The sequence below is a fragment of the Molothrus ater genome, chromosome 8 (genome assembly GCF_012460135.2).
Source record: "Molothrus ater isolate BHLD 08-10-18 breed brown headed cowbird chromosome 8, BPBGC_Mater_1.1, whole genome shotgun sequence".
Classification (NCBI taxonomy): Eukaryota; Metazoa; Chordata; class Aves; order Passeriformes; family Icteridae; genus Molothrus; species Molothrus ater.
In genome coordinates, this window is record NC_050485.2 from 26,150,012 (window position 1) to 26,163,664 (window position 13,653).

A 13,653-nucleotide genomic window follows, 5' to 3' on the forward strand; every position below is an offset into this window, starting at 1 on the left:
TTGTCCTTGGCGTTTGATGATTGTAAATTGTTGCCGGAGTGTGAAGGGGCTGGTACTGCTCACTCTTTACTGTACAGCCTGTCCTTTACCAAGCGCGGGTCCCGGGACCATTCCGGGCAGGGCCAGGTGCGCCCGAGCCACCCTGCCCCGAACAGGTGCGCCCGATGCACCCTCTCCCGGCTGGGACACAGGGCAGAGCCACCGGGCCGCCGCGGGGCGTGGGTCCCTCCCGTCGGGCAGGTGCGGGCGGAGGAGGGAGGGAACGGGCCCGGCGCCCAGGTGGGGCCGGGCCGGGGGCTCCGCCCGCCCCTCCCTCCGGCCCCGCCAGCGCCTCTGGGGCTCCGCGCAGCACCGGCCGCCCCCGCCGGTGACCGCAGCCCTCCGGCAGGGCGGGCTCAGTCGCAGGGGGTTGCCTGTCCCGCCGTCGCCAGCCCTGCGGGGGGGGCGCGGGGGGAGCGCGGTTGTCTCCAGGGCCGGTCCTCTGCCCCCTCCCTCCCTTCTCTCTGCCACCCTCCCTCCCGCCGCCGCGGCCGAGGGCTGCGCGGCCACCCGCGCCTCCCGCCGCAGGGGCCGCCCCGTATGGTCCCCGCCGCTGCCATGAGCCAGGCCCCGGCTCCCCGCGGCGCTGACCCGCCGGAGAGCGATGCCCGCAGCGGGGCCCCCAGCCGAGGGATGCCGCCGCCGCCGCCCAGCCTGCCCCAGCTCCTCCACAAGTAAGAGCCGCCCCGCGTTCCGCCGCGCCGGGAGGGCGGGCGGGCGGGCAGGCGCGGGTCGTTCTCCCTCCCCGGTGGCGGTGCCCCCCTTCCCTCCCCCCGCGGCCAGACTGACAGCCGGGCGGGCGGAGGGTCGGCCCGGCACCGGCCCTGGCCGTGGCCGAGCGGTGCCCCGCGGGGCTGAGCCTCCCTTCGCCGTGCGTGTGGCGGCGGGCCTGTCCCCGCTGTTTAGGGGCACGGACTCCCCTAAAGACCGGCAGTGGCCTCGCTGCCCTCAGAAGTTTTCTGCCCGAAAAGCTGCTCGTGTCGGTTTGCCGAGGGTTCGCCCCGGCACCGCGTCTTCCGTGCCCGGGAGCTGGGCCGGGGAAGTTTCCGTCGCTTGCCCCGCGGCGGTGTGTGCCGCCTGCCCGGCCGCCGTTCCGCTGCTGCCGTCGCCCCGGCAGGCCTGGGGTGCCAGAAAGCGATCGCATCTCTCTGCAAAACTGTCACGGGAAAAGTAACCTGTGCGGGTTTGGAAGTCTTATTAATGAGTGCAGTGATGCTAGTGTTTTTTGCTGTTTTGTTTTCCACCCAGAAAGAGGGAAGAAAGCACTTCTGCTACGCAGATGCAGTAGTGCCAGTGATACTTATCTGGCTAAATGAGAATGCTCTGTAGCTAATAGGTGAAGCATGAGTAAGGCCTAAGCTGATGATCTGTGCTGATTCAAGGTGGTCAAGTGCACTGTATCTGATTTTTTGGCAAGTTATAACGTATTAGAGGAGGTAAGGCTTTTAATCTGCTAACAAATAGCCGGCTATGGAGCTATTAGAACTGCCTTCTATTACTTTAAGATTTGAGTTGACGAGCCGGACACTGGGTGCTGCGCAGTATTGAAGGTTGAGAACCGCTTTCGATATCATGTCCCAGACCGCCAAGTGGACTGAGCCCGTGTGCGGCCCTCAAGCAAAGCGCGAGTATGACAAAGCACTGAGGAGCTGCCACGGCCTTGACGCCGGGCGTGAGCCGCTTTCCTGCAGCAACTCCTTCAGCAAAGGCTCTGGCTTAGGCATCTCCATTATCACCTTCTTAACAAAACCCAACAGTGTAATTAACGGAGGAAATGCTTTCAATTCTTTCACATTTGCAAAATACACGTACACAAAAACAGAAGTGCAATGTGTTGATGTTGCCGCAAATTTAACGTATGAACGTTATTTTGAGTTGGGAATCACATCAGCTTTTATAAATATGTAAACAACTGGACTTTCAAACTTTCTGCAGAATGTGGTCCATAAATTTGATGCTTTATTTTCTTTTAGTCTGTTTGTTTTTAAATTATGGTTTGTAGCTTAATTGTGAAAACATTCATGGTTCTTGTTACCTACATTTTTATTTCTGTTGGAAATACAGATTTGGAGATTTGCACTGAAATTGAAATACTAATTGTCTCTTCCTAAGTCCACTGGGCTGTTGCTGTGATACATGTGAATTATTGTGCAACCACAGAGTAATCTGCACTTACTCAAAATCAGTCTTAAATTTTAAACTACAGTCTCTAAAGTTGACCCTCATTTTCTCACAATTACCAAGACTATGTGGCTGCATATTGCAAGTCAGATAGGTAGATCTGTGGAGAATGCTTCACAGTTTTATTTCTCATGTGGTATGTGTTATGTATGAGGGCATCACATTCTTGCTAGTCATACTTCCTAGCAGATTATAGGTAGGTAAACTTGAAATGCTTTCCTTTTGACCCTACCTTTAATGGAAAGATTTGAGAGAGATGCCATGTTCTGAGTGTTCTTTGTCATGTTAATGTGACATAGGGTGGCAAACACCGAACATCTCCATCTAAGGTCCTGCAACTCGATCTTACAGTTTTGTAACGTGTGGCGTAATTTGGTGTGTGCCTGTTTACCTGATTAATAAATGCACTGAATTGGAAATGCAGGCAAATTGTACTTTGTTTTTATGATAATAACTTGGTATTTTATAATCTAAACTGAATATACAGTGAATAATTGAAAGGGAGATGTTAGGGAATATCCAGAATTGCTCTTCCAAGTTTATTTCTGATACGCTAGAATAGGTATTATGACTGGTAAAATACAATGGAATGAAAGCAGTGATTCTTCTACAAAATTAATTAATGGTTTCATTACAGGAAAGAAAACACTGATCTTGTTTTCTGAGCATTTTGTTTTTCTTGACTTTTTTCAACAATTGCTATTTTTTTGCTTTCCGAGCTGCAGTAAACAAATGTGCAGTTGCAGAATGCTAATTCAGAGCCAAGTAGATCAGAATATTCTGCGGTGTTTAAGAAAACACCTCCCTGTTTGAAGTCTTTCATTATAATATCATATAAAATATGCATTTTTTATTATCCCAATTAAACTTTAAAAGCTCTCTGGATTCCTTCTTTCTTGCCTTTCAGTTTTGTTAGGAACGTTTAGAGATGTTAGGTGAAGAGCAACGTAACTTTAAAAAATTACTTCCTACATGGGCAGCTGATAAAGATTCATTGTGAGTGCTGAGCTTTGAACAAGGATTAAAATTTAGTGAAACTGGAGATCTGAAATGTCTTAGCAGCTACATTGGCTGAACTCATGCAACACAGGTAGCATACACTGTATTCTTTGAATGCCCCTCTGCTTTAAAATTTATAATGTAGTTTAATATAAAAGTATTACTGAACCTCTAGTTTGAAATTCCCTGCTGGTAGTATCCAACTACAATAAAATATAAATTGAAATATGCTCTCTACATGTTGTACTTTTTCCCCAAGTGACTACGTCAGTTGCGTTGATAGTAAAGGTCCAATGATAAGATTTACAGAGTTAAAGCATTCTATCTATGCAGGTTGTTGTGATGTTTGATGGGAAAATACTTCTTCTTTTCCAAAACTAAAAGCCTTATTGCAGTCAAAGCCCTCAAGCTGTAGAGCTGAGAATGAGAAATTGCTGGGAAAAGGAAACCTGAATTTACGTGCTTCAGAGGATGACTTATAAAAACGTACCCTTCTGTATGAGATAAAGCAGAAGACTGAGAAGAAGAACGTTGTAATGGTGTTGGCCAGTGTTCATAACTGGTTTCTGCTGCTGTTGTGTGGAAGGAGTGGAAATGCAGGGTAGGGTCTGTAGTGCCAACAAGTGAAACACGTGTTGGATATCTCTGCAAAGACCAATGTGTGTTTGGAACTGTTTGTTGTCTTGGGGCTTTTTCCCCCCTCTCCCGGTAAGTCTGCTCTTATGAGAAAACTTATATGGTTTGAAAGTTTCGTTTATAATTTGCAGTTGCACTGCAAAATGTAAGTTTTAGATGACAGGTCAGTGTGTGACAAATTTTAGTACCTGCTGTTAGATTGGCTGTAGTGACTAAGAAGCATGAGAGAGTGCAGACTCCTATTCATAATTCCAGGTGTGTGACTTATTGCAGTCTGACAGAGCAGCTAGCTGGAAATAACTGAGAGAAAGGACTGAGTGGTGACTGTGGGTTAACTATAGAGATGTTGCATGAAGAGTGCTTTCTATGAGAGTTTTGCTGAAAACATTTGTCACGAGTAAACTCTATGATTATAGGAGACCTCATTGTATTGAAATCCAACTCTTTGTATGGTTTTGGTTTTAATGATTTGTCATGGGTCATATCTGTCCGGTGGAAATAGAGCAGTTTTTAACTCCCTGTGTTGATATAGGAATATATGTTTGGTTTACAAATTGAATAAAAGTCACCTTAAAACAATGGGGGGAAAGGCAAAATTAATATTTTTTTTTTTCCTGAGGGGTTGTGCCCTGGAGATTTTGAGCTCCTCTGGAAGGAAGATGGAATTTCCAACATCTGCGCCCAAGTTGTCATCAGTTTGTGCCAGTTCTGGGGGCAGAGAGGAGGAAGCAGGCTGGTGCTGAGTGCTTTGAGTCCTTTATTTCCCTATAGCAGCAAGGAGAAAACTTGTTGAGAAAAATTATCTCCAGTTTATCTTTTTTTTAACTCTAGCCCACTATGTTAAACATGTGGGGGTTTTATTTGCATCATTGTCTGTTTGTTTTGTATAGTGTGGGATTTTCTTTTTCCTTTTCCTTTCTTTTTTTTTTTTTTCCCTCCCTGACTCAAAGTCTCCCAGGAGAGATAAAATATGAAATGTACTCCCATTATATACATTAGTCATGGCAAATAGTTTGGCATATATGGCAAAGGGCCAACTGATACTTAACAAGGAGAAACACTGGTTTTACTGTTTCTCTTCTTACTGTTACTGATACAGGCTTTCCATACTTATTTGCCTTTTAAAGTACATCTCCAAAATCTCAGTTTCTTCTCTACCTGATAGGGCTCTGAAAACTCACGGAGTTTGTGTTGAAACAAATCTAACAGCCCTGGCTGAAGATGAAAACAAAACAGATGGGGGCTGTAGTTGTCTTAGCTGAGCAGCTTTACCAAAACAAGGACAGGAGCTGTAAAAGCAGCATGGTGTGGGACTGGCCAGGGAATGTGGGAAGCAAACCCACATTGTTAAGCTCCTCCTTGGGTTTGCCATTTATTGTCTCTGTATATTATGAAACAGGCAGTGGGGGAAAATGCAGTTTTTCTGGAATTGTTTGGCTTATTGAGTCATAATTGAGACTCTTCTTACACCTCACCCTGAGATTAGAATCAGGACTTAAATAGGACTTAAATGCCAAATGTGTGTACTAAATGTGTGTGTGTGTGAATGGAGGGGGCAGGGACAGGTACAAACAGAGGGTGCTTCACTTTTAAGTTTAGTTGTTTTCCAAAATCAGCATCAGTGAATTATAATTATCTTCAAGTCATGTAATTAAAATTTCTTTTTTATTTATTTCTTTTAATTTCTTTTTTTGTTGGAAAACAATGACCCCTCCTTTATATTAGCTGTGACCCAAAGGTTTAAGATTACTTAATCATATGGAGGTTCTCTCTTTTAAACAAAAATGATTGAAAGTGTGGAGTTTGGGACTTAGGTTTGTTCTGTTTGGTTGATTTTTTTTTCTTTAATCTCTGATTTAAAACCCAACAGCTTACTGGCAGAAAGGCAAAATAAAAAGACTGAAGAGAGAGCACAGAGGTACTAAAGCAGAAAGGAGTCAGAACAAAAGAATTTAGAAGGAATGTGTTGCATGCAAACATTTCCAAGTAATCTGACTTTTATTATCAGTTATCAATCAATTCTTAGTTGCCCAGAAATGTCAGATTTTAGTGGAGAGAGACATAACAGCAGTGATGCTAACTTTAGCGAAAACTTCAATAATGCACAATTTATAAGAAGAAATATACTAAATGAAGTTTTGGAATACAACACATGACAGTGGAGTCCTCTTTAGTAAAACTCAGTTGCCTGGATCTTGCTTTTTATTGGAAGTTTAATATACTGTTCCCATCAATGGGAAGGCTGGAAAATATGTTCCTTTAGTTTTCCTCTTAATTCACTACTTGTCCTTTCAGAGCTGTGTGCACCTAACAGTAAGAGTTGTGTGTGACCCTGCTGTGCTATTGCTACTGATGTGGTGCTAAAATCTTCCTGATCTCATTTGGAGGAAGGTAAAATGGAGATGGGAAAAGCCTCAGTAACCAGTTCTGATCCTTTCTGGTGGCTACCAAAATGTGAGAAACTAGATCTTCAATGATACTTTTTTAATTCATAGAGACTGTAGAAATTTATTTAGGAGGGGAAAATGGGTTATTTGCATGAAATAATAATGTCAATCACTTTAAAATGCTCCTTCAAATAGAATCTGCTTTCTCAGAAGTGTAAGTTGTCTTGCTTTTTCTTTTATTTAAATGGATTCATTTCATATGATTTGTAGCTAGACACTTAATCAAACTGACTTTATTCCCTTGAATATACTCCTCCCTTTTTTCCTCCTCTTCATCCTTTGTAACATTTTATAGTTGATTTAAGGATGTAATCGCTCTGTTAGCCTCTGCCCCTCTCTATGTCCAGCTGCTTTCCCTTTGTCACGCTAATGACCCATCACAGTGGAGCTGTCACTTGACACAGAGGGGGAAACCAGAAAACGTCTCCCTTTGGGCTTTAGAAACGTTTAATATCTGTCCTGTTCTGACAGCTCAAGCCTAGCCCGTTTTACAAATGCCTCTTGCCTATTTAGAAGAAACGTGGAATGAAAGCATCGGGTATTCTGTTGCAGGAAGGGGGCAAAGGCTTGTTTTCTTAAAGGATCAGTAGGTACGACGGCACAAAAGTCACTTTGTATCAGGATAACTGCATTGCTGGGTGTGTGTATGCAAACTTGTGAAATGGGAGTTTAACTGATACTGAATGTGCAGCTTGTGGTACAATTATCTTGTGCATCTAAGGAAATACAAGGAGGGTGCATTTGTTGTTAGTTTTCTCCATGTCTGTGTTGGGAGATGAGCTGAACAGGCAATGAGCGGGACCTGGGTGGAGTTGCATGAATGATGTTGCATGAATGATGCAGTTCAGATTTGTTCTTTACCATCTTGGTTGTTTAAAGATGTGCAGCTGTCTCACCAGCCTCTGCAGAGTGCTCCAAAGATGCCATGAGCACTGCCTGACTCTGGGAGTGACAGCAATCTGTAGCTATGCTGGTTGTGAGGAGCAGTCTATCTCCTGCACAATTTTAACTCTAAAGCCTGTGCTATGTGAAATCTTAATGACAATCACTCCTTGGGGAGAGATTCCACTTCTGGATTACTTCTTCTGAAGACAGGAACAGGATAAGGAAGTCTTTAACTTGTGTTCCCTTGAGTAATATCTTCTGCTGGCCAGGATGAACAGAGAAAATGTCATTTTGGGCAGGTTATGAGCAAGCTCCCTGACAGCTTTCTGATCACCTGGTCCCTTCTCTGCCGTACCAGCTTTTGACATAATAAAAGCATCTGGTGTTATCTAGTCTTAACTTTCCTCAACTTGCCATGAAACCTGTGATTTTCTGTAGATTAGGATGCAGAGTTTTAGAATTCAAGCAATGTCAAATGTCTTGGATTTGGTAGTGTCAAGAGCTACAGTTTTATGTGTCATGAATTGGCTTTTTTCCTGGATGCACAGACACGTGTGAGTTGATGGTGTCTGTGAGTTAGGGCCACTTAGGAAATGTGCAGGAGTTGCAGTGCATTTTTACTTATATTTTAATATTTGTATTAGGAAACAGGCTTTGAGTTCCTCTTCAACAAGTGGCTTGATGGCTGGCATTGGCTTTACTGAGATAACAAATACTGTCTGTTTCTGCAGGAACAAATCTTATTTCTGTCTCTGCTGATTAACATGTTTTCCCTCTAAGGGAAGATGCACTAAGTAGTTTTATTAGGTTGATGACACATGCAGTTTCTTACACTGACCAACTTTTATTGTTCTATTTTTGGCCTCATTTTTAAGAAAATATTTTAATGTCTTTCTCACCCTTCTTTCTGTTCTTCTTGGAAATAGAGTGAGAGCAGATTAACTTCTGGTACAGAGTAGGTTGCTCCAGTCCCTGCAGAACTGGGCACAGCTATGGGTATTTGCATGGTTTGCAGTTTGGATGCTATTCTGGTGATTTTTAGAGGTTTTCTCTGCTCCTCCACATAAAATTCTGTCTGAGATTATGCACAATTCAGACTAAGGATGGCATTTGGAGAAAAGATGACTGTCATCTCCTGAAACCGTAGAGAGAAATAATTGCAAACTAGGATGAGATTTTTTGCAGCCCTAGGTTTCTCTTATCTTTCAAAGTCTTCCGTTAACACGTCTTAACATTCACACTCTTGCTATCCATGTACTCTGCACCATCCATTTGTGTTCCTCTCATGGCACATTCTTTTAAGGTCACCTACAATTTTCCTCCATCCTGCCAACTCACAACCAAACACTGGCCTCTTTTCTTTATTTACTGCTTCATTCAAGGTCGCTGTTGTGTTGTGTAGCAACACCTTCTCATGGTGCAGACAGGGCTGACCCTTTTGTTGGCATCTTCTGTTGACTCTCAGATGAACCAGGAGGTCTGCCTCAGGTTACTCTGCCATGCATTACACTCAGCAAAATGTCACTGTTATATCTAGAGATGGACATATTTGTAAGAATTACAGAAGAATAGTAACTGAGATGGTTATATAGGTACCTCTGTGGGTGGCATGGGCAAACAGGTTCATAGGTAAAGTGTTGTAATAAAATAATCAAAGTTCTGTGGTACTTGAATTCAAGTCAACTCACTTTCTGCATTTGAATGTACCTCCTCTTTCCCAGCTTCTGGCGGATAAAAAATTGCTAATTAAATACTCCAAATTTGACAATGAAATTTAAATTAATCCCATGTCATGTATCTTTGTTAGATTAGACTTCTACAAGGCTTGGGATCATTTCTGTTCAATCTAGTAATCTGCATTGCAGATTACTAAAAGATTGAATTTCCTTCAAAAAAAAAAAGAGGAGTTAAGTTGAAATTTGCAAGGGCTAGAAGTGACTTTGTGATTTTGTATAGATGGTTAAAGTATACATGTGCAGAGTAAAGCAATATGTCTTTATATTACATAATTTATAGCATAACAATGTTATAAATTGCATAAATAATGTTAGGTGGCCAAGAGTTTGATTGTCAGTGGTAAATAGGACTTGAATTCCTCTTTGGATATAATGTATATGCTATGATCTTCTAAAGCCTTATTCATACACATGAGGATTATTCATGTGTATAAGGCTTCAAAGGATCAGATCCTATCATCTAAATCTGCAAGGCTTCATGACTCTTTAGTGTTTGTTTCTTGGGGTAATTGCTGACAGAAGAGACCTAATGTAGTAGAAGCCAAAGTAAATATCAGAAAGTTTGAAGCATTAAAACTTCCATTTTTAAAGAGTATGGATCTGTGCACGGAGGAGTAGGGCTCCATGCTCCTTTGTGGTGCTTAGTAGCATATTAGAGGTCTGACATGTTTTCAAACCAGTACTCTGGAGTGTTGAAGCCTCACCAGCTGCAGGGATTTGCAGAGTTGGAGGTGGAGAGGGCTCTACAAAGAGCCCATCAGCTCCTCTGCACAGAGCTGCCCTTACAGGGGGCCATCACTGCTGTCTTCTCATTTGTGCCGAGCATTTGGGAGAAATAAGGCATGGTCTTATATCTCTCATCTAAGCTGGCTACTTGCTTTGCTTTCTGTGTAAGTTCTCAGGATTTTTGTTTGTTATTTTTGCTGCCCTTTTAAAATGGAATAACATGCAAATAGCAGATACAATTTCAGAGAAGCTTTACTAAATTTTATATCCCCGTCCATATGGGAAGAACATAAAATACCAGCAAATAATATTATTTTCTGGATCACTGGCAAAATTTATGGAGGGAATCTGCTCTTAAACTGCAAGACAGCAGTTTGCAGTCTTTTCTGTACAACATACTGTCTCTTACTGTGTATTTTGGCATCACTTCTAATCTCCTCCTGCTCTGTAAAAATATAAGACCATTTTATACAAAGATGCAAACGTTCAGAAGGGAGCCTCTGCATGCTTGTCTTATTGGTCTGCTTAGTATGATAGATTTTTCTCGTACCCTTCTCTGAAACATTAAAACCTACTGTTTTGCTTTTGACAAACTGTATTATGTAGAAGTTGGTAGCAGTGTTCAAAGCCAAAGACTTGATTGGCAAGTTTTAGCTGTGAGTAAATTTTCACAGCTGATCCATAAATCCCCAACAGACCATTAGGAGCTTCAGAGCGGCTCTGGCAAACTCCCCTACAATAATTGTAGTTTTAAGTTTGTTATATTTAGTTTTCTCACCTCTTAGCTGGATGCCAGGGGGACCTCACTAGAAGTAAACCAGCTCTGTATTTACTTTTTTTCTCCAAGCTAGCAGTTTGCACAAATAGCACAGCGTGGGAGGAGGGCTTGCTGGTTGGCTCTTGGTGGACAAAACAGAGACTGACCAAGAGTGTGACTTGTGATAAATGGACCCCAGATCTGGGGTTAGACATTTTAGTAATTTGAGGAGTACATAATTTTTAGCCCTCCACCTCCAGCCCCTGTTCTTAAGAAGCAACAAAATCATCAAGGGAGCAGGAAAAAAAGCATCTTCAAGCTTGAACATGACAGAGTTGTATATAACTGTGTGAGACAGAGAGGCAGCTCTTAATTTAAGTTCCCTGAGGTAATTGTACTTATTTATCTGTAGTGAAGCTGGCAGAGTGACCAGCTTTTAGGAGTCAGCACTGCTCTAAGAACAGAACTGCATGGGTGGCAGTGGTGGGGGCAGCAGGCTTTGATGGTGGGAGTGTTGCTGGATCACCTGGAAGCCCGGCTTGGAGAACACAGCCCCCTCACATGCAGGAAAGCCAGTGCTGTAGGGACTGCATTGCATCTTCAGTAAGTCCTGGAGAATGCTTCTTATACAGTACTGCCAGACAGCCTAATAAAGCCAGAGAGGTTCCTGTCATTCCCCAGCATTTAGATCCTGCTGGGCTGGCTCTGAAGCAAACTCAGACTTGACTGCTTGTTTGAGCAAGCAATGAATATTTTGTATGTATCCTTCTGAAATTGAAACTGTAAACTGTAAACTTTTTTGCCAAAAATGTACTTTGCCCCTTGATAGAGTCTGGTGTGTTACCTTGCTGAAGAGGAAGGTGTGTCTGCATGGTGAACTCTTTGAAAGAGTGTTTTTCCTTTTTCAGAAGATGATAGAAAAATAAATTGAATGTCTCTGTCTTCTGCCACAGAAAACCAACCTCTCATACCTAGAATCCATGAAGGATTTGTTTACACTGGAGGGTGAAAGAGAAGCATTATCTGAATGATTTAGGAAGGGAAATTAAGAAGAATTGGTCTTTGAATTTTCAATATTTTTTTTAAATTTAGAGCAAGAAAAGCAGAAATCTCATTTATATTAAAAGCTCTTTCAACCAAAAATGCCTTCATGTTACAATTTTAATTAAAGAGGATCAGAAGCTTTGTTGATTAAGGTCTTGTTAGGATAACAATAGAGTAAGTAACTATAAATAGTGATGTAGTGAGTGATGATCTCTTCCTACAAACTTTGTGTTGAACTTAAGCAGGAGAAAGGAAAAATATCAGCCAACAACCTTCTTGCAAGGGAGCGTCTCTAAAATAGAGGGGTCTGCAGAAAAACAAAAGGACTTGGTCATCTCTTCAGTCTTTAGTTTCAAGTGCTTTAACTTCATTTGATGCAAGAAGTCAAGTGGAAGTTGTCATTCCAGTGGTGGGGATAGAGTGCTCTTGATGCCTGGGCCTGTTTTGGTATCTGACACTTAAACTAGAAATGCTAGGAGTGATAAGAGTAAATGAGCTCATTTCATGTGTACAAATGAAATGCAGAGCAGGCTTCTGCTGGGAGAAAAGACAGTGACCTTCATCTGAACAGCATAATGGAAAAAAGTTTTCAGAACTGTCTGGAATTCTAACATAAATTTGGATTGGGTTTGGTGGGATTGTGGGGAAAAAAAAACACATTGTGGTAATTAAAAATTCAAAACTGTGTCAAGATTAAAACCAAAAGGTATTGGTTATATGGATGTAAACAAACTACACATCTTCCTAGGCTTAGCTGCCTAAGTGTTGCGCTCTGCTTTATTTCCTCAAGAGCTAAATGGATGGGGAAGCAGGTCACTAAAAGGGATGGCACGGTCCTTCTGTGCTTTTGGGGACACAGTTCACTAAGACAGTGCACTAAAGATCATAATGGCAGGGCATCCTCATCTAGGAAGTGCTGATCAGCAGGTTGTTAATGCAAATTTCAACTGACTTGCATTTCACTTCCCTGGCAAATAAAGTTTGCAAATGCTTGCTCACAGAAGGAGCTGGAGTGAATCAATGACCAGTCTTAATGCATGTGAAATTTCACAGGTGGAGCCTCAGATGAATCTGTAAGTAAATGCCAAATGTAAGAGGGAGAATCTTTCTGATTGTTGCTCTAAAATACAAGCAAGGGAATGTAACTGTGGAAGAGGATGGGAGACTTAGCAGGCTTGTTTTCACTGCAGGATTAAGTCAGACTCCTGCCTAGGTTTTAAGCATTGTCATCTATCAAGAAAATTAGTCTTAGGTAAAAATGTGCTTTTGTGACACTTGAGGATTTGGGGGAGAATCTGACTTTCACTTGCATAGCTGACACTTTGGAAAGAGTATGTCAGAAAAATAACCTACAAGCTGGTTAGTCTTCACTTCCACCATTCCCTGAAGGACAGAAAAGTTTTCAATGTGATGCTATTGAACAAGAAGAATTTCAGTTCTGCCCCACTGTCAAAATTTGCCAGCCTGAAACAGTGTTGGATGGGCAGGACTTCCTCAAAATGGGGAGCTTTTGCTTGGATTAGGTTAATCAGAGAAGTGTCAGCAAGGTGAAATGTATGAGATATGAGGGAGCCATACCCAGAGCAGAATCTTCCTTTATGTGGGAAAAGTCTGTGTACTTCTTCCAGCTTCTTTGGGAGAGCCTGGGCATAATGCCAACATTAAGTCAAACAACATTTCTTGCCTCCTGCACCCACCCACCTTTCTGGTTGGTGTTGACATTTTTTTCCCAGCTCTTAATTAAAATGAGAATGGAGTTAAGGTGCAAACTCAAATAATTTGCTTTTCCTTCCTCATGGTAGAAAATTACAGCTTTAGTAATTGCAGTAGGCGACTGATGGGAAAACAAAGTGTCTACTCCTGTGTGGATGTTATTTACCTGTGAAGTGGCCAGAGCAGTAGGGAGGTTCTCTAATCTCTGTGTTTGTCTTTGAAAGTGAAGTGATTTGAAGAAGCAAACCAGAACTTTTTCCTGGTTGAAAGGGTGCCTAGGCTTATGTACAGCCACAACAGGATATTAATAGAACATACTGCATTTCCTTCACATAAAAATACGAAGGGCACTTTGCTGAGAAAAAATCCTGCTGTCCCTTTCTGTCTTTGGGACCAGCTCATCACCCAGCTAAAATTAAAACATGAAGTCAGGCAGTTCTTGCTCTCTATTTTTAAACTGCTTCAGCATATGAATGTGAGTGTGAAATCT

At 42.4% G+C, this 13,653-nt stretch overlaps 1 protein-coding gene across 4 annotated transcripts in view; it reads left to right on the forward strand.

Moving 5' to 3' along the window:
• Window positions 1–555: 555 nt before the first annotated feature.
• The window catches only part of RBM20 (RNA binding motif protein 20), a 99,443-nt gene continuing 86,345 nt past the window's right edge, over window positions 556–13,653 (forward strand). For all 4 annotated transcript variants that reach the window (XM_054515656.1, XM_054515658.1, XM_054515657.1 and 1 more), the window contains exon 1: window positions 556–713. In XM_054515656.1, the coding sequence (XP_054371631.1) occupies window positions 580–713 (134 nt within the window). In that variant the 5' untranslated portion in view covers window positions 556–579. The remainder of the gene's footprint in view (window positions 714–13,653) is intronic.